This window comes from Ursus arctos, unplaced genomic scaffold (assembly GCF_023065955.2).
Source record: "Ursus arctos isolate Adak ecotype North America unplaced genomic scaffold, UrsArc2.0 scaffold_15, whole genome shotgun sequence".
NCBI classification, from domain to species: domain Eukaryota; kingdom Metazoa; phylum Chordata; class Mammalia; order Carnivora; family Ursidae; genus Ursus; species Ursus arctos.
The window spans coordinates 38,407,156-38,428,451 of record NW_026622819.1 but is presented as its reverse complement, the minus strand read 5'-3'; the positions used below and the strand labels follow the sequence as shown (position 1 = coordinate 38,428,451).

At 43.9% G+C, this 21,296-nt stretch overlaps 1 protein-coding gene across 2 annotated transcripts in view; it reads left to right on the top strand.

Moving 5' to 3' along the window:
• Positions 1-548: 548 nt before the first annotated feature.
• The window catches only part of ARL15 (ADP ribosylation factor like GTPase 15), a 411,841-nt gene continuing 391,093 nt past the window's right edge, over positions 549-21,296 (top strand). The window contains exon 1 of one of the 2 annotated variants that reach the window (XM_026510687.4): positions 549-731. In XM_026510687.4, the coding sequence (XP_026366472.1) occupies positions 684-731 (48 nt within the window). In that variant the 5' untranslated portion in view covers positions 549-683. The remainder of the gene's footprint in view (positions 732-21,296) is intronic. The other variant, XM_057312235.1, reaches the window with a different exon arrangement.

The following is a 21,296-nucleotide window of genomic DNA, read 5'->3' as shown; positions in this document are numbered from 1 at the left end:
GCTTCTGTGTACCATGAGGGACATCAGGCTGGAGCTGTCCGCTTCGAAGATTCACATCCTCAAGGTGGGGGGTTGGGGCTGCCCCCCTTAACAGGCCTGCCTGTGCAGAGCACATTCCTTAGGCACCTCCTCGGTGCTGTCTAGAGGCCGCAGAGCCCGCAGGAAATCACCCCGGAGACTCGCGTTAGGTGTCGGTGACTACCACGCCTGCCACTTCTGCGCTCCCTTCCTACTGAAGGCGGGAGGGGACACTACGGCTCTCCCGCACTGGAGCACAGTTCTGCTCCGCGCTGCCCGAATAGGCGGCTACAGGAGCATGCAGAACTCGGGCAGTTGCAGCACTGGCCGATTTTCCGCTCTCCCCGGCTCGCTCTTCCGCCTGCTCAGCCCTAGCCCCCGCCCTCCGCCTAGCTCACAGGAACCAGCACCCTTACCGCTCCCGCGCTTCTCTCCGGCCACCCGCAGTGGCCTGCTTTTTATAGGCTCCGCAGCCAATGAGCGCTCTCCTTTCCTTCTGCCCGCCCGCCCGACCAATCGCCGCGCCCCTTGTGTAATCTTCGGCTGCTCGGCTGCTCTCGGCTATTTTCGTTGTTGCTGGCTTTTTCAGGGGCTGCTAGCTCGCAGCCAGAGAAGCTGCTTTTTTTTCCGGGTTCGGAGCCGTTCCGGATGCTTTAGGCTGCCGGATGTCTGATCTCCGGATAACTGAGGCGTTTCTGTACATGGATTATCTGGTAGGTGCGGGACAGGGGTGGCGTGTCGTCTCTCGGAACCCGACGTGCCCGATGTCCCTCCGCCTGGAGGAACAGCCTTTTTACTTGCTTTCTTTGGGATGGGATGCCTTTGGGGTTCTTCCTCCTGCAGCCTGTTCTGGAACTGTGCTGGGACACGGAGGGGCGGTCAGCGGGGCGGAGGGGGTGGTGGAACTGACAGGTAAAGGTGCGGCCCCGGCCGCCCAGCTGCGGGGAGAGGGGCGTGCTGGGGGTGCCGGAGAGATGGGGCCGCGGCGGTGGGGCGTCCTCTGCCCGCGATCCGGTTCTTTGCTTCCCCTCTGCGTTCCCCGCAAAGGACTTTCTTTCCGGGGAGGCAGGAGTTTTCTGCTCTCCCTTTAGCAGAACTCCAGGTACTATTAAAGAGCCATAACCAGAATGGCTTACTAAGTGCCCGGCAGCCCCGGTCATTTGGTTGTTATTAGATCTCTAAAGCTATGACCTCTGTCGCGGCGAGGTTTTAAAAGCACATTACCGTAAAGTAGACGGGACTAAACTACATCGAAGCCTGGTCGGGACTGGGTAGGGGCAGGCATTGTCCCACCGTTCTTGTCCCACCGTTCTTGTCCCACCGGTGCTTATGGCTTTTACGCTGGATCCCAGCTCTGTTTTTAGGCCAGGCTTGTGCTGAGAAGTTTAGGTGGGAAGTGTCAGCACAGTGCTGGGACTGAACATTATTTTAATAATGCACTCGTGTTTTTGTGGAATTATGCAAGCATCATGTGTTGTTCCAGAAATTCTATTTCCCCAGAGCTGCATGTTTGTGTTCAGGGGGAACTTCACTGACATTGGCTGTGTTCGAGCCTATACAATTACCAGGTTTACCTTGTTAGCTCAAACCGCTGTTATGTAGAGTTGCGGTAGCTGGTTAAAAACATTGACCCTTCTGTGATCTTGTTGGACAGTTGCAGTCGGTTTTACTGTACATTGTCCTGGCAGAGATTTTCCAGTGCCTTCTAGGAATTAAACTTAATGCTGTTCTAAGAAAGACTGAAAGCTTTCATGATCAAGAAACGCTGGACAAGGACAGGTTTTGTACTATTTTCTTGTCTTTGGACTTACTCTAATTTATGTGAAGGAAATGTTTCCCCTGAAGCTTAATGGCTTGTTTTTTGTTTTTTGTGGGGAAGAAGGGTAATTGAAGTTAATGCACGACCTTGTGAATGGAGCAGAGATAAAGAATTGAGTTCAAATTCTGTTTTGTTCATTTATTGATGTCATTTATCTTTGTGATGAAAGGACATTATCCACCCACACCTGGAGCCAGTTGAGGTTATCTGATTATGCGTGCCCTTTAAAATTAAAAGTGCCGTGCGGGTTAAGAATTGCCAAGTGTTTTAGATTTTCTAAATTAAGTAACTGATTATTTTGTAGCTTGTCGTATAAAATACAATACTGTGGTTTTGTTTTGCAGTCCGCTCAAAGCCAAAGTTTGTTGAGGATAATTCCAAATAGGAAAGGGTGACATTACCTGTACTACTGAAAGCTAATTTTAGATACTTAAGTAGTTCCTAAAAAGGAGGTCTGATGGTTCTCATCATTGTATTTCTTCAGTGGATGAGTTTTAAATTTACAAATAGCATCATAAAGCCTAGGTGCCAAAACCAAACCATTTGGGGTTCAGAGATTGAAAACGTGTTGATTACTCAGGTTAATTTCTAGGTGGATTGTCTAAAGGTGGTGAATGGTTGTTAGTGGGGCTTTAGGGTACCTTAAAGCAGATTGATTTCTTTGTCAGTTTACTAACAGGTTTGTGTTAGAATCAGTGGGCCTCAAATTTGACAGTCTTTTGGTTTCACCTGCCACGCCCCCACACGCCCTATTGCGTTGGTACTAAAAAAATATCATTTTGCAACTTCAAGCTTTAAAAAATCATAACTGCAGTGAAACTCTTAAACCACTGGCTAATCTTTAGAGATGAGAAAATCTTAAAAGAAATAAGTCAGTTTTTATGAGTGTGCCAAGTATCCCCTGTGAAAACATTTAAGAAAATCCTTAAACATGAAGTCCAATTTTCCTGTCCAATTTCAGTTAAAAGACACAACTCTTCAGAGGCACGCTTTTGTGTTTACTTCTTATCAACTCTGAGAAAATGAAGTGCCATACATCATTCCTCTCTTCTTGCCTTTCAAATTGACTCATTTGCTAATGTATGATCTTTATATGGTGTTCATTAAAAAACAATTTCTGGAAAAAAATCAATTCTGTTGACTGCATCTGCCATCTTATTTTTAAGATCAATTCTCAAGTTCTTTGACTTCCAGAAAAAAAAAAATGCTCCTTTCATGATGAGATTGGCTCTTCAGATTTTGCTGAGTTTGTGGACTAGAGCTCCCTGTCCACGCACTTGACAGGAATACTGGTGTATGCTATCTTTTCTTTTTTAATCGGTACTTGACTTTTCTTGTTGCTGCTGTTGAAGCTGGAAGAGGGAGCTGTGTGTCTATTGTCCATTGTTCTTTGGATGGGATGTCATCACTTAACCTTTTTTCTTGGAGGAGATTAGAAAGAAGAAATGGGAGAAAGGTAGGTGCTATTTTTAACAGCTTATAATAGGATTGTGGTATTGAAACAAATGATGTCTGATCTTTAAGGTTGCTGTTGATTTTCTTAAAAGAAATGTTCTCAATTAGAGGTGACCAATATGGTGAGGGACAACGATAATGCCTTAATATTTAAGATAGGGTTTTTTAATTCAGTTCAGGGATATAGTGGTAATTTGCTAAGTCCAAATAAATATCACCCAGTGCCCAGTGTTTGTTGAATTGAATGAATGAGAAGGAGGGACAGTCCTACTTTCCTCACCAACTTCGAAGCTGAGACAAGATAAAATCTGTTTGGATTAGGTGTTTTGTTCTGGGGAATGCAGAATGTATCCTTTACACTTCAAGATTACCAAGATACTTTGTTTAGCCTGGGTGGCAATTTAAATATAAAAACCTTATGTTTTTTGGTTAAGGAAATCGGCTTAGGAGGCCACACACCTTTTCTCCATCTTCACGTTGGGCTTTAAAGGCCATGTTAATACTTGTCGGGTCTATGGGTAAAGATTTTGCTATTGTGCCAGCAGGCGGTACTGGCATCTTACTCTCTCTTGACAGGTAAAACTAGTGAGACCACGTGCAGGGCTTTTGAGTAAGGTAGGAGAAAATCTAGTTGTAGCGAAAGAGAAACACATCTACCAGGTTTTCCTGGTAGGTTGGACAAGATCAACTTCTAGATTCCTTTCGGTTTCAAATTTTCTTTCTGCTCTAGCTCATATTGGTTAGGATTTTACCTTTTCCCCCCTTCTGCCATCAAAACAGTAAAATTCATTCTGCTTATGATGATTAAATGAGATAATGGAGGGAAAGAAAGGGATTTATAAACAGCAGGTTTTTTTTTTTCAGATATAAAATGTTATTGTATTGTGATTACATAGCTGTTCTTCTACCTTAAGACCTTAATGATTTCTCACTGGTAAATGCTGAGCTAACTTTTAAACTAGTGCTAGTATATGGGAAGATTTGGAGTGGTAATCAGCAAGCAGGAAGTAAGACCCTTGATTGTTTAATGCTATCACATGTTGATATTTTCATCCATTCAAGAGATATTCATGAAACCCTCTGCTTTGTGCATGGCCCTGAAAGTCATGGGAGGATGAGCTCCCAGCTGAGGTCCTCTTGGCTGTAGGACTGCCAGGCATGTGGCTCTAGGGGAGTCCGTGGCAGGACAGGTTGCAGAAGGTACATTGGAGAGAAGGCAGCTTCTGATGTGCTCCTTGGCTTTCTGGTAGATTTTCTCATTTTACATCTTTTTGTTTTATTGTGAACTAAAATGCAGAGTTAGACTTGAAAATGTGACAACTGAAAATGGTTGATTAGTCTTGGATGCTCATTGTCAACTGACGAGCACTGCATTTGTATATTGTGTTTAGAATTTAAGGCCAGGGTTTTAGATTTTTCATATAGTTTGGTGAACCTGGCTGGTTTTGTGGTCCGAGGTTGTACCTGCCATTATAAAGATGTGTCAGGGGAGAAAATCAGGTGAGAAGGTAGATAGGTCAGCATAAGTACATCACCATCTACAGAATAAAAACCAACTGACCAAGAGAAACTCATGATCTACTTGAAACAACAGAGCCTATAGGTACTAGTAAGTTGTAAATGTGCCGATTTGAAAAGAGGAGTGAAGGCACATTTGGATTGTATCTGGTGCTCAGTTACATTTAAAGTGTGGTGTGTTTAACCCTGAATGACTCTTGAACATTATAAATTGTATGCTCTGCCTATGGTCAAATGGACTATAACATACAGGCCAAACATTTTTCAGTCCTAACTGCATTTGGATTAGTTATGTAAATATTCTTTGAATCCTAGGATTAAAATAATGCATAGATCTACCATCTGGACTTGTGATGGCAAAAAAGTTTGAAGAACATGAAGCAGGAACTCTGACGTGGAGGCATTAGCTCTGTTTCTCCAGCTTCTGTTGCTGCAGTCTTAGAAGTCTTGAAGTGGGAGTTCTAGGAAAAGACCCACCGGAGAAATGATTAATGCTTTCTGGGAGCCTAAGCCCTGTGCTTGTTGGCATGCTGAGGGGTGGAGGGAGTGAAGCCTGAGTTTATTTACTGAGCACTTACTGTGTGCCAGACAATGTCGTAAATGCTGTCCTATGTAATGGCATTAAAATGAGGCTCAGAGAGGTGGTGTCATTTCCCCAAGTTCACACAGCTAGCAAGTCGGGCTGGGTTTGTAGCCTTCCTTCCAGCCTGGTGTTGAAGCTATTGGGAGACCGTTGACATTTTTACAGTGTGTTTCATGTAAATAGTATGCTGCTGCTTAAGTAAAGGGTTAAGAAAAAAAAAAAACCAAAAAAGCCCCCCAAAAAACGGGCCTTGAGAAGGCTGACCAGGGCTCCCTTATTCTTAAGGACTTGGCTTTGCTACATGACTGTTAAGGAGAAGGCTGAATATAAACAACTGTCTTGTGTCCTGAGCTTCCTGTCCCACAGTGTCCTGCCTCTGGTCACTAAAGTGACTGACCTTCACCATCTAATGTTTCAGTAAGTTGACCACAAATGGATTTCTCTGCCACCCTGTTAGCCCCCTACTGTCTCTGCAGGGACACCTTCTTGCCTGTCACAAGCCCCAGTTCTTTTTTGAAGAGGTTGCTGAGACTGAGGACCTCGTTGTCAGTTTGACATCTGCTGTGCTCCTTTACCATGTGCTGCCTGGGAAGTGAGGCTGTCCCAGCAGACACTAGGCCCCAAGTAGCCTCCTGCTTCCCGATTTCAGCAGGGCAAACACCCCTGATACTCACTATAAAGAATTTGTTTCTGAGGTAGACTGGAAAGAAGGAAAGATTTTTAGGGAAGTTCTGGTAAGTGCATGGCAGAGAACAAGGAAACAGCAGTTTCCTCTGATAACTTCTCACAAGTTGAATTACTGATGGGCTTTTATTTTCAGGCCTACAGCCCCCTTTACTTCTGCTGTGGCTGTCCCCCTGGCACCTGCCAAATGCTTCCAGTGTTTGGATGAGTCTGGGAAGCGGAGCTCTTGTTGCCCTTCATTTCGAGTGTCTACAAAGTGTTGGAGCCTGTTTACTTCCAGTAGGGCTGCCTTCAAGGGCCTGTAGCTGTGAGGGACTAGGCTTCGAAGGGCCCCACGCTTGACTTAATGCTCTGGGTTTCCCCTCATCTTAATCTTTGATGCTTTGCAAACATTTTCATTTTGCACTGGGCCTCACAAATCATGTAGCCAGTTCTGACTTCTGGTGCTAAAGTAAAGACAGTTGGATAGCCCTTGAATGGCCCCAGGGTGATGGCTAATGTCGGAGTCTGTCCCCTGCATCAAGGCAGGGTCCCTGACCATCTTGATCACTACCCCCAGAATCAGAGGGGACTGTGTCCTGAGTATGGTACAAAGTGTCTTACTCCTGTCACCTAACTTCATCCCCCCATTAGTCCTGTTAACCAGATGCTACCGACTTACAAAACACGACCTTAGAAAAGAGGGAACTTGAGGGTTGGTGAGGTGCAGTGTCAGGTCTAGGGAGTGAGCCCAGCTTGGCGGATTCCAAGCCCATGCCTGGAAGCATGTGGTATTGCCTACCTAATAATAATTGTTGGGAGGACAAGTGAGAGGGGCAGCACGACACAGACACAATGCTGGCTATTGAAGGGTCGCTTGATTGCTGTCCCGTGGCTTCTCGGGAGAAGCCCTCCTAGGAGTATAGGGACAGCCCCGTTTCTGCTGGGGCAGCTGCATGGGTTTGTGCCTTCAGGTGAGCGAGTTTACTCAGGGATTTTTGCTTTCATTTGTTTAACTACTTTCCTCCACTTTTTTTGCATAAATGTCGGTGTTCTGCTTTTTGGCTCACAGCCAAACACACCTACATGGTTTTGAGAAGAACCATTTGAAAAGTTGGATTTGCAGGCCAGTCTCATTTATCAGGTTCCTTTGTACCCAGATTTGCTGGGCACTGTTCTGACCTCTGGACTGCCATTCTCGGGGTTGAGGACTTATCTCGAGTAATTGTGTCCCTGTCTCCCCAAGAGGGATTCCTGGGTGTTTTTTCAGCAGGGTAGCCGCTTCCCTGGCCTCACTCTTGGGGAAGTGGATGACAGTCTAGAGTCCTCCCAGGACCATTGACTAAGCACAGAAGGACTGTACAGGTTTCTGTCACTCTCCTAATCATGGAGTCAGGAGCTAAAACAAAATACAGCTCTTCCAAAGTTTTATTTTTAATACAAGTATTTGAAGTACAAGTCTTCAAAGTACAGAAAATAATAAAGCCTACTTCTGTGTACCTATCTACCTGTCTGATGAACAGTTGTTAACATCTTGCCATTTTAACTTCAAAACTGCTTTAAAAACAAAACAAAACAAAACACAACTTTAAGGCCAGAGGTAAGGCCTGCTGCTCCCCTTTCTCTATACTGAAGTTAGTGGCTGTCATTCTCATGCAGTGTTTTTGCATTTTATATTCGCGTGTATGTATAAAGAATATAGTAACGATGGGTTAAATATAATTTTACGGAAATTGTAGCCTACCACCCTTCTTGAGACTTTTCTGTTTTTGAGATCAGTAAATGTTGCTCGTATGTTTCAGTAGATACCTGTTTCTTGTTTCTGGTTTGGATATTACCATTTATGCTTTTATATGTAAGGATCTTACTTGGATTTTGTGAGTAGCTTGGAGGAGAATAGGTGTTGGTTTTGAGGCATGCTTTGTATATGTTTATTTGTTAGTTCTAGACAGTGAATTCTATAAACAAAATTTATTTGCACTTCTGTATTATGATTCCTGTTTTACAGTTGATGACAATCATTTTGTAATCCTGTAACATATCTACACATATATACACCTATTGCCTATGTAAGGACATATTATTTTGGTAACATATTATTAAAAGGAAATTTGGAAAGCACAGTGGGGGGCGGGGAATTGTAATCCAGTAACCCAGAAAGAACCAGTTAACATTTTCAACCCTGCCTCATAATGAAGATAGTTTCATAACCTGCTTTTTATGTCTATGAATGTTTAAAATTTAAGTTTTTCTCTTCATTAGTTTCCTGCATTATATACTGACAAACCATACTTTTCTTAACTAATCACCTTTCCATTGAATATTTTATATTTGTTCCAATTTTGGCTGTTACAAATAACACTGAGATGAATACTTAGTATAAATTTTGGATATTTTATGCTAGTGTATTGTAAGGAGTGGTAGTTCTATGGTACTTAAATGAGTCTTACTACAAAAAGCAGTTCCAGTGCCAAGTTAATTTAAAAACTGGGTCAAAATAGGGCTGCCTGCATGGCTCAGTCGTTAAGCATCTGCCTTCGGCTCAGGGCGTGATCCCGGAGTCCTGGGATCGAACCCCTCATCAGGCTCCCTGCTCTGCTGGGAGCCTGCTTCTTCCTCTCCCAATCCTCCTGCTTGTGCTCCCTCTCTCGCTGGCTGTCTCTCTCTCTCTGTCAAATAAATAAATAAAATCTTAAAAAAAAAAACACCCAGAAAACAAAAACTGGGTCAAAGTAAAACAAGTTTCTGTATTGTACGGCCTTTAATATGCAGACATGGTGGGATTATTACATTACAGTGTTTCAAATCATCTGGGGGTGTTTTCACTTTATGATCAAATTCTAGAAGTAGAGTTGTAGGGTCAAAAGGTACCTGCATTTTAAAGCTCTTGATATTGATTAAATAAATTAATATTAGTAATGTGCTTAAACACTGGCTGATTCTATGGAGGCACAGTTCTAAGTCAAAGTTGCATAATAAAGTTTGTGATGATGATGGTGAATACTTGAGAATTTGCTTTCTGATTCTGCAGGAAGTGCTTCATATGGGATCCCGCTGTGTCTTTAGCCCTTTCATCAACCCTGAGAGGTGTCGGAGTTTTAATTCCTGTCTTGTGGTTGAAGAAACGGAGGGTCAGGGGGCATGGAGTCCTCGCAACTGCCTCGGTTGTCATAAGGGTTGATGACATGTTCATGATCTTAATCTGTACCTGCTATTGCGACAGAGAAGAATAAGAACTTTGAAGTTCTGTATTTGATTCCTAGGTATTCCACTTATTACCTGTGTGATCTAAGGTGTGTTCCAAATATCAGTCCATAGCAAAATGGAAAAAGCAGGAAAGTGTTGCAAGGTAATTGTAAATTTAGAGACTTAAACTTGAAATATTGCTCCAACTTTTTGTAGGTGTTAGAATATATGGTTTACTCTGAAATGATAGTGAATGATAGTATCTCTCTCGATGTTTTTACCTAATAGAACAAAAAGATGACATTAGTGCTCAGATTTGTTTGTATGAATGTGTGTATATATTTAGAATGTACTTATTTCTAAAACGCCAAATCCTGGGAACCTGGTCTAAGACAAATCACTCTGATCCACAATTTTCTCATGTGCAGAATTCAGACAGCATCAGAGGTTGCCTCTGTGATGAGTAGCACTAATAAAAACATAATAAACTGCACTTAAAATCATATTAGATTTTTCTATACTGATTGGTAGGAGTCCATATGACTCAATATAATGGTAGCAGAAGTGTAGACAAAGTGAGTCTATGTCCTTGATTTCCCGTCTCCTTCCCTGTGTCAGTGACACCTTGGGGATTTTTTTTTTTCCTCTTCAAAACTGGCAGTGTGCAATCTTTGTGGAGTTAACTAAACATCATGTAGGAACACATCCTTTCATGTACATTTTAAGAGCTGGACATTAAGAAGTTGTCCTTGACCTTGGATAAAACACATTTTTTTTTTTTTTAGAACAAAGTCCCAAAAAGAATGTTAAAGTTGATTTTTTTTTAAGACATCGCTTTTTACTCCTTCCTTCTTCCTGTTCCGATTCAGATATTTTTTTTTTAAAGATTACAACTATGACTAATAAATAATCTTCACTAAACTTAAGGGCTTTTTTGAGGGTTGAATGAGATAATATATTGTATTACATTGAACATAAGGTGTTCTATAAGGCTAATGTGCACCTATCTTCTAATTTTTCATTCACTCAGTTTTAATTGCACACTTGAAGTTATACCTCAAGTCTTAAAAGTCTAGCTAAATTTATATGTACCTGTATCGTGTTATCACCCCCAAAATGGAGATGTAAAACCTTTCCAACACTCCAGAAGGCTCTCTCGTATCCCTTCCCAGGCAGTACTGACCTAGATTTAGTTTTGCCTGATTTTGAACGTCACATGGATGGAATCACAAATGCACTTAGGATTTCTTTCTCTCAGCATGCCTGTGTCATTCATCCACATTGTATGAATCAGTAATTTGTTCTTCTTTGTTGCAATGTAATTATGAATATATTGTTACTAGTCCTTTCTGTTGGGCATTTAGACTATTTTCACTTTGAGGATATTTGGAATCTGCTACAAACTTTCTACCGCGTATTTTTGGTGGAGATATCAATTTCTGTTGGGTAGAATGGAATTTCAGGTTCATTGGGTACGTGTATGTTCAGGTTTAGTAAATAGGGGCAAACATTTTTCTGAAGTGGCTGTACCAATCGACTGGACTTCTGCCCGTGTAAGAGTTATTTTATATCTTCACCAATACTACTTGTATTGTCAGTCCTTCTCTCTACCCATTCTGATGGGTGTGTACTCCAAAGAAATTTAAAGTTGCCCAGAGCTACTTCCATATGTTCAGGCATGAGAATAACATAAGAGGACTCAGGCAGATTTCTAATTTCGAGAACTTATTGGCCATATCCTGAAATTCCTGCACTGCTCAGCTGCGTGGTTCACTTAGATTCTGACATGCTCGTGGTACCGTGGGAGCTAATTGACCTGATTTTGTTCCTGGCTTTGCCACCAACCAGGTGTGGAGGTTTGGGCAAGCCAGTCAGTCTCATTAACTTGTTTCTTCATCTATAAAAAGATGGGATTAATTAGGTAATCTCAAATGTTTATTTCATTTCAAAAATATTTAGTCTATTTATATCCTTCCCAGAATAGCTGTCTTTCTTCCATTCTTCTGATTTTATTTCTTAAGTGATAGAGTTGCCTTAATGTAATTTATCAGTCATTCACTGAAACAACTCTAATTTTTATGAGCCTTTTAGGTTCTGATGTAGTCCTGGCGCTAGGGATCTACAAGTGAGTGAGCCATTGGCCTATTGTCAGGGAACTTACACTCTTAGGAGATGAAAAATAGGCAATTACATTTTGGAGTGGCATATTCCATTTAGAGGGGAAATAAAGGTTACCGAGTGAGTGTCTGAAAGGAAACTTAACCCAGACCTGAGGGCCCAGGAGAGCTTCCCAGAGGAGTCATTTTTATTCTGCAGTGTTAAGGTTGAGTTGGCCCAGTGACAGGCAGGGCCAGGCAGAAGGAACAGCTTGTGCAGAGACTCGGGGGTAAGTAATCCCATCACTTCGAGGAAATCCCAGGACTCGGTGTGGCTGGAGCGGAATCAGGAGCAGTGGAGATACGTGGAGCTGCGGAGCCCAGCTAGGGTCATATCATGGGAACCTTCAAAGTTTGCCTGGACTGCCCTGGTCAGATCTGGCTACTCTGTGAGGGGTGGGAAAGGGAGGCCAAACGAGCAAGAAGACCAGTTAGGAAGATGTTTCCCTGATTCAGGAATGAAATGGTGTTTACCCCCAGGTAGGAGCAGGACGGACATACAGAAGTAGATGCTTTTCAGAATTGCTGCAGTTGTGTAATTGGTGGTAGAAGGCGAGAACCGAGACTGTAGGGAATCCTTAGGTTTTTGGTTCGAGCGTTGTTCTGGTTCTCTCTCATTGCATTAGCAAAACACCCTCGAAGAGTGGCTGCACATGGTAACTGTTTAACTTGTGAATCTGGAGGTAAATTGGGGTCAGCCAGGCCATTCTCACTGAGGATCCCTTATGAAGCTACAATCAAATGGTAACTGGGGTCATCTCAGATCTTCTTCATACACTTGTCTTGCACTTGGGCTTGGGAGTAGGCACATAGCTGGGGACGTGAAAAGAGTGTGGCTTCTGGGGCATCTGTCTGCACGTGGTCTCTCTCCATGCAGCATCAGAGTGATTGTACTCTTCACGTCCAGGCTGAAGGCTCACCATGAATGTACCAAGAGAAACTGGCGGGAGCTGCCAGTCTTGGCTGACCTAGCCTCAGCAGCCACGCAGCACCACTTGGACTGCATCTTGTTCATCGAGGCAGTCACACAGGCGAACTCGGGGTCAAGGGCAGGAGCTGAACACCAACTCTCGGTGGGAGGAAGTTGAAGAATTTGTGGGCATCTTTAAAACCACCACAGGTATTGGGGTGGCTAGTGGGGTCATGTACAGGGGTAGGTCACCCTTGAAGGAGCAGCATGATAGGAGAAAATGAAGAATTTGATCTTGGTGGTATTGAGTTTTTGCTGCTTGTGCAAAATCCGAGTTGAGGATTCATGTAGGTTGATGGGAGCTCAGAGAGGGCTCCTGGAGATGAAGTAAAAAATGGTAGGTCACATTTATTGTTACTTGCTGTAGACTGTATTATCATGTGGGAGCCATAGTGTTGTGTTTTTCATGTATTCTTCATTACTGTTATCCTCTTAGAGATTAGAAAACTGTGGTCTAGAGAAATGGCGTGTCCTGCCTGTGGTGCAGGGGAGCTAGAACTCGAACTCCGGTCAGGCTAATGTCTGACCTCCCAGTCTTCACCACTTAGATGATACCTGAAGCCACAAACGAGCCCGCCCAGGGGGAGGATCATGCGGAGTGGGAAGAGAAGAATCCCCAGGAAGCCCACTGCCTCAGTTAATGCTGGCACCTAGTAGACACTGCAGTTTTTGTGGGTTCAGAAGAAAGGAAGGGAGCCAGAAAAGGAGGCTGAGAGAGAAGTGAAAGGTTGGGGGGGGGGGGGAGAAAAACCCCGGGGAGTGTGGAGTCAAGCAGGCTGAGAAGGGAGACCCTTTCTAGGACAAGGAAGTGGCCAGTTGTGTTAAATGTTGCCCAGAGATCATGAAAATAAGGACCGAAAAGTGGCACTGGATTCGAGTCTGTGGTGAGCTGGGCCAGGGTGCACTCAGGCCTAGTGGGAGGTGAGGCGTTGACGCTGCTGCAGTTGAAGTCTGTCAAGGAATTGCTCTGTGAAGGGGAAGGGGACAGAGCCAGAGCGGGAGGGGCTGGGGAGGGTGAGGGGCGGCTTTTCTCTTTACCTGATACTGAACTTGAGACGGATAAATGCTTATGAACTAGAATAAGAGGTCCCTTGGCTGATGGTGACTGAAATGTGGTGGGGAAGGGGCTTGAAGCTGAAGAACGAGGGCGAGTGATGACCAGGGAACCGGGAGTGTTGGTCGCTGTGCACTGTTGAGATTAGAAGCCGTAACTGAACAACGACCTGAATCTGGTGGGGTTACGACTTTTTTCTTCCAGATATTTAGGACAATGGCAAGGCCATGGTTGAAGTGCTAGACTGTGAGCTGAGTTATTGGAAGGAAGGGCAAACAGAAAGTAAAGGATACACAAGGGGCTGGTGGTCTTGATGAGGCTGAATGATAGGGGTCATCGGGAGTGTTCAGAAAACTGGAGGGAGGGAGCGTTCAATGTGGTCAGACAAAAGGGTATATGAACTTAAGATCACAGAGGTAGAGCTGTTCTCTGAGGAGAAGCTCTAGTGTGGCTGCAGCTGCCAGTGGAAGAGATGGGAGGTTAGGAGAAGAAGAAATACAGCCAAGGCATTGGATAGAGCATGCTCATGGATGGCAAAGTTGCTAGGACCGTGGCAGGACTCCAAGCGAGAGCCTGAGCCAGGTTCAGATATCCTCAGTGAATGAGGTGAAGGGCCATCAGTGTCCTTGACAAGGAGAAGTAGAGAGCACTAGGTACTAGAACTCCCTGTCCTTAGTCTTTTTTTTTTTTCTTAAGATTTATTTTAGAGAAAAGGAGCTTGAATGGGGGGAGGGGCAAAGAGAGAGGGAAAGAAGCGGACTCCCCACTGAGCGTGGAGCCTGACATGGGGCTTGGTCTCAAGACCCTGAAATCATGACCTGAGCCAAAACCAAGAGTCAGATGCTTGAGCCATGCAGGTGCATCTCCTTGTCCTGCCTCTTGAGAGGAGTAGGAGTGGTCTGGAGAGCCTGGAGGATCTCGGGGGAATTGAGTTAGGCCACACGGTGGAGGGGATGTTTCACAATGCTCTTGAGGGTGTAGAGGAATGTCATGGTTCTCCTACCGCTCCAGCTGCCTGGTTAAGTTGCCTGCCTTCCCCTTCACTGTATCTTGGGCAAGCTGCTTCTCAGTGCTTCACTTCATTCCACTGTGAAGTGGGGGATAGAGTAATTCCCCCTTGGGTCTGGTGGGGATTCACTGAAATAATACACGTAGTCTAGAACAGTGCCCTCTCCTCTGAAGCTTCCTCTTATCGTCAGAGCAGAAAATGCCTGCCAATATCAACAATGAAGGTATTTTTTTAAGCTGAGGTATAATTGAGGTGTACAACACAATGATTCGATATTTGTATAGATTGCAAAGTGAACACCGCAAAAAATTGAGTTAATATCCTTCACCATACATAGTTAGTCTTTTCCCCTTTGGTAACTTTGTAGATCTACTATCTTTCAACTATGCAATACAGTAGCATTCACTAAAGTCACCATACTGTACATTGGTCCCTAGGACTTTTTAATTTTATAACTGAAAGTTTGTGGCTTCTAACTGCTTTTACCCATTTTGCCACGCTCCAAACCCTGCCTCGGGCAACTACCATTCTGTTCTATATATCTGTGAGCTTGTTTTTGCCTTTTTTGAGTCCACATAAGTGAGGTCCTATCATAGTTGTTTTTCTCTGACTTGCTTCACTTAGCATAATGCCCTCAAAGTTGGCAGACACTTTCTAAGGGCCCTATGAGGTAGAAACTAGTATCTGCTCCATTTTTCAGATGTTAAAACTGAGACCTAGAAAGGTTAATCAACTTGGCTAAGGAAATACATCATAGCAGAGGGCTCTCTGGAAAGGCTGGGGGTGGGGGTAGGGGGACTTGTGTGAGGCTGGCTTGTTGGAGAGGAAGCACAGGGCAGTGTGGGGTCAGGGTAACTGTAATGCGAAGGATGATGGGATCAGGTAGGTGCTTTCTCAAAAAGAATTTGCTTGAGCAGTTCTGTGGTTAGGCGGTTGGGAGAAGATTAAGTCCAAGCTAGTTGTGCTGTGGAGGGGGTCCTAGTTTGGATAAATACACCCACAGCTCAATACTGAAGATGTTCTGCCTATACTTTTCTGCTAAGAGGAGTTGAGCTTTCGAGGGCATCCTGGTCCCTGGAGAGGGAGGAGACTGGACTCTTGGGGGACTTGGTTGCTGTATCTGTCACACAAGCCACATCTCCTTGGGGGGCTCCCAGGGTCGGGGTCCCTGCTGGCACCAGACTCCCAGGAGAGAGAACTGGTAGTTTGAAGCACTGAGTCCAGAAGCTGTTGAAGGTGGTCAAGGCTGAGGCCTTTCAACTGGACTGAAAGCTGCTCTCAGGCAGCTTGTGGAGCCAGTTTTTCTGAAGGCAGCCTGCTCGGGGCCGTTTTGCTAGGGCAGCCTGGGAGGGTAGTCTGCGCGTGCGGTGTCTGGAACTGTCGCGTAGTAATTTGGATGTGTTCGTAAAGCCAAAATGGCCTGTATGATCCTGACTCCCCTCCCCCCCATTTAAAATTATCAGAGCTAAGTTTGCAGAATTAGTTTTTGGTGGGGACTTCCCCTTTTCCCTGCTAGTCTCATTTAAGGCATCTTCTCCCAGCCTTTCACTACCAAAACTGAGTTGAGGCTCCACCCAGGGCTGCTCTTGGGTCTGCCTTGGACAGTCCAGGGGCACCAGGGTGGCTCAGTCAGTTCAGCATCTCCCTTCCGCTCGGGTCATGATCCTTGGGCTTCCTGATCAGCAGGGAGTCTTCTTCTCCCTCTCCCACTCCTCCTGCTTGTGCTGTCAAATAAAATCTTTAATAAAAAAAGAAATCTGTCATATAAAAACAAAAACAAAAAGGAAAGTCCCAGTCCAATAATAGAAGAGTAGTTCAATAATAGCATTTCAACAGCGCTTAGTAGTTCAATAATAGCATTTCAACAGTACTTAGGATACTAGACTCTTCAATGCTTTCTATATTTTAACTCTGAGGGAGGTTCTATTATTATGCGCATTTTGCACAGGAGGAACGTGGAGCACAGAGATGCACAGCAGGTGACAACCAGAGAATGCAAAAGGAGGCCATGTGGCCCCCACGGCCTAGGTCCTTTACCATTCTCTGTACAGCCTCCCAGCCCAACCACTGACTTCGCAGCTGTCTCGTGTACCGGTCTGGAAACAATGAGACCCACAACCCAGCCCGGCACTGTGACACACCATGCTTTGTCCTGTTCCTGTAACAGATCCAGGAACCAAGTCCTGAGGCCGGGTGGTGGCTGGCCCATTAGCACCTCTGGGCAAGTGCACAATGGGTACCTTAGCCAGCCGAGCAGGAGCTAGGTTTCAGCCACACTGACCTCCTAGGCCAGGCACCCCTGCAGCGTCAAGTCTAACTGTCCTGAGTTTGGCTAAACAAGACGACTCCCTTTAAACTTAGCAGGCACGTTTTCGGAGGTCCTTCTCTAGGCTTACTGTTCCAACAAAAGTTGAGAATTCCAAACAGTTTAAAAATCAAGTTTCTGCCTTAGAGAACTTGTTCCCCTAGCATGTGCTTGCTTGGCCAGCTCTTGTATCCCTCCTTCCTTAGAAATGTTTCCAGAGAGGCTGGTGTGTAGTAGAGGACAGAGTACTGGGCGGACTTATCGGATACTGTTGCGGTTCTTTGTCCTTTGGAATTTTTCTTGGCTGCATCTGGTTCTTTGTTCAAGTCCCTGTGCTGGGTGTAGCAAACCTCTTGGAATTGTTGAATTTGTTTTATTTTGTATGGAAATTGTACATCCTACAGTTAACCAATAAAATTTCTTAGTGTAACATAAATTTCCCCGTGGCTTACTGGGTTTTCAAGTTGCGTTTTTTTTTTTAAGACTGGGTCGTTTAGACAGGATTATTTGATCCTTCCTGGGTTTCCTTTGCATTTCCTGACTTTTTCAGGGCTCCTACAGACCTGACCTTGGGCTGTGGGCAGGTTTACTTCTTGAGCCTGATGTGGGACTGTTCTTTCCATGGACTCAGACTGCCATTTTTCTGTAGCCTGAGTGTGAAGGCAATAGTGTCCTGTGCGAGTGATGCTTTAGTTTTCCCAAATATATTTGATTTGAGGAGAATGTTTAACTATATTGGTTATCCTTGGAAATACCCATAGACAAATTTTTTTCCATTCCTTGTCTTCTCAGTGCTCATAGTTTTCTCATAATTACATGAGCTTAATAGTCTTTTAAATAGTTGCATAAAACAGACTGAGTAACGTTTTTCTCTCTTGATTCCATGATGAGAATAGATCTTCAGTTGCTAATTTTAAAACTCTTGAAATCAGATTCTTTGTTACATAGGAGAACACAAGTATAATGAAATGAGTTGCTAAAAAAGTCAAAATTATAGAGAGCTGTGTAGGAAGTGATGCATATTTTAATTCTTCATACAGAAGTCTTGAAAACCAACATAAAAATGCATGATTAGGAAGAAATGATGGAGATGAAGAATCAAGATCTAACAAGCTCATTGATGACTTGATTCTCTCCTCTTTCTCAAAGCAATTTTCTTCCATTTCCCGAATCCAGAGTGCTGAGTTCATGTTGGAGGCAAAGATTATTTATCCCAATTGCTTTATATTCTTGCAGTGAGTGATATTAAAACAACAGCAGCAAATGAATATTCGAAGAATGAGTGAGGGTAGCCTTCTCCTGGGTGTTCAAAATTAACAGCGACTTCCATAAAACAACATTTTAATCCGTGTTTATTTGCTTGAAATGGAACCCTGACTTCACATTCTGGATTTTAATTCAGATGTACAGCCCTGTGCTCAAATACTGAGCTACAACAAGAAAAGGGATCTGTTAGGTTTTAAAATATTCCATGAAGGATGAATGTCAAATTAGTTTTGGAAGAAGAAAAGCCCTATACTTCTTTCCTCCTCACCTCTCCCTTCTTTTTTTTTTTTTTTTTTTTTTTAAGATTTTATTTATTTATTTATTTGACAGAGACAGCCAGCGAGAGAGGGAACACAAGCAGGGGGAGTGGGAGAAGAAGAAGCAGGCTCCTAGCAGAGGAGCCTGATGTGGGGCTCGATCCCAGAACGCCGGGATCATGCCCTGAGCCGAAGGCAGACGCTTAACAACTGCGCCACCCAGGTGCCCCCTCACCTCTCCCTTCTTATCTAACGTTCCTTACTCCAATACTTATTGAGAGCTTAATGTCTGGTAGCATAGATAACCCGAGGATAACCCTGTATCTACTGAACTATAGCCTGAAACATTGACTATAGTACAATTCTTTGCTTGTAGGGAAAACTCCAGTTGGTGGGTTAGAACAGGGTAGACAGACCTTTTCTGTAAAGGGCCAGCTGGTAAATATTTTAGGCTTTGTGGGCTATACAGTCTGTGTCTTAACTACACAACTCTGCCATTGTGGCACTAAAGCAGCCAGACATAATACAGAAATAGACGAATGTGGCTGTGATCCAGTAAAGCGTTATTTACAAAAAACAGGCAGTGGGGCCAGATTTGGCCCATGGGTGATAGTTTGCCTACTTGTGGGCTGATAGAATAAGATTTACCTCCTTGAAGGGAGGAAGTAGTTCATGATTTTTTTCATTGACATCAGAATTTTGGTTTTTGTACTTTCAAGATACCTTTAAAAGGAGACCATAGGATCAGTGGCTTCAGTCATTTGAAGGACATAAACCTATCCTGTGAATCTTCAGAGGCAGACTATGCTAGGGTCAGAATTAAGGAAGGCAGGTATCAGTTCAGGGTAAAGGACCTTCTTAGACGGTTTAGCCATTGGCTGTGAATAGGAAATAACAAAGCAGAGGCTGCTTCCAACCTGTTAAGGACATTATAGAAGGGGTTTATGGATTGAGTGAGAAGGCAAAGTAGATGCAAGATTTCTTTCAGTTTTTCCCCTCCTTATCAGTTGGTCCTAATGTGAGACCATCTCTCTGTTTATCATGAGTTCTTTAAAAATCATTGTGGTGGAGGGGAATGTTTCTTTTCATTTAAATAGTGGAATTCTTTCTAACCTATTTTATGCAGAACTCCGATATCTAAAACAAATTATATTATACAAGATTTTTACAAACTTATGATTCCTCTTTCCTTATAATGTGTTCTGGATCAGTGAGGACAATGAAGCTGTTTTAATAAACACAGAATTGAAGGATTGTCTTCCAAGTTCATTGGGTTCTTTTTTCGTGTGTGTGTGTGTGTGTGTGTGTGTGTGTGTGTGTGTATTAGGGAAAAGAGGATTGTAATGGAATCAGTTGCAAAGTTTACAGATTTTAAAGTAGCTTCATCTTAAATCTTCCATCGGAAGGCAGAATATGGGTTTGATTCTGAGGCTTGACCCTCCCCCCACAAGAAACTCGTTACTCTGAGCACAGGGGTGTGTGTGGGTGGTCTCCAGTGTGTTAAAAGTTCACATACAGTACACTGCACTATGCTTTTTTTCATTTCAGTCTCTAATAAAAATTCAGCTCTCTTTATAAAACATTTCTTAAATATCCAGCTGTCTCTTTGGAACCCTGTTGGGGGTGCAGTTTGAAAACCACTAGTTTAGAATCAGACCTAGATGGAAATAGAAGTTCTGTCCCTTCACAGCCATGTGCTGGTAACTCCTTCTCAGTGTTTCATCTGAGGGGCCTAGAAATGCCCCCATTGCTCTAGTTGTGAGGACAGAGATGACCTTGCAAAACACCCAGCACATAGTAGGTCTCTTGACAAATGTCATTTTAAGATAATCATGGTCACGGTTTTAAATTGTGTGTAGCTCCATACGATTTCAATAATATGGTTTCATTTGCCTTTATTAACCATCTTAAAGGAACCCTTGATTAGGAACTCTGCCCTCAGAAATAACAATTACTCACCTGAAGGGGGGTGGCTTGCAAAGGGCTGTAGCCCACCCTACCTGTGGGTTGTGATTATGTCATCTGGCCGGAGAGTGAAGAACGGGGTTTGGGGGAGACCGACCCTCCCAGAGACGGAAGATAGGAGTTTAAGAGACTTGCTTATCCACACAATCAGAAACAAGGGCAAGGAGCATGCAGGCTTCACTTACAAGGGTTTTTTGTTTTTTGTTTGCTTTTTTGTCAACTGCCCTTATCTGCCTGTCTCTTAGTAGTTAGCAGTAGACGCATGCAGTAAGAGGGGCCAGCATGCACACCTTTGGAGAAGGTGGGCAGCGAGGATGTGAGCAGCAAGGAGAGAGGGCTTGTGCTACCTGGCAGTCAGACTTTAGGGACAGGTATAAAACCTACAAGACAAAAAGTAGTGTCCCTTGGGGGGAAAAAGGGAACTCACTGGAGTCCCGGGGGCCAAAAGTAGGTAGATTCTAGCTGCCTGAGCTGGGCACAGGCAGCCCTGGGACTACACAGAAAATTCCAAGTAGTTCCCCTAAGCACCTTGATTGGGGGTCATTTGTCTTCAGCAAATGTAAGAAAGTGGTATGTCTGTTTATAGAAGTCATGAATTTGGGGAGAATCCGATGCTGAAGAGTGGCCCAAAGAAACTGGTCTCGAGGCCAGATTCCAGAGGGAAGCTGGACAGGATCCTGTGGGGCCCAGAGGTTATCCTAGGGAGTTGAGTTTCATTTAAGATTACTCTTAAACTAACAAGTGGTTTTAAGCAGGAAGCAATAGGACCTGATTTGCACGTTGAAATCTTGCTCTCCCCGCAGCAGCATGGAGACTTGATTATTCTGAGGCGGGGTGGCTGGGGGACCTGTCAGGGAGACTGTCCAGCAGCAGATGTGGACGGCTTGGCCTGGGCTTCACTGAGTTTGAGGGAATGTCTTTTCTTTGCCAAGCACCTGATGCTTGTTTACTTGGTCCAATAAGGTTAGTAGTAGTCTTTTCTCACGTCTGAGGACATGCTCAGAGCATGTAAGTTTTCTAAGGTCATGCCCTGAATTATTTGAACACAGGTCTGTCTAAACTCAAAGGTCAT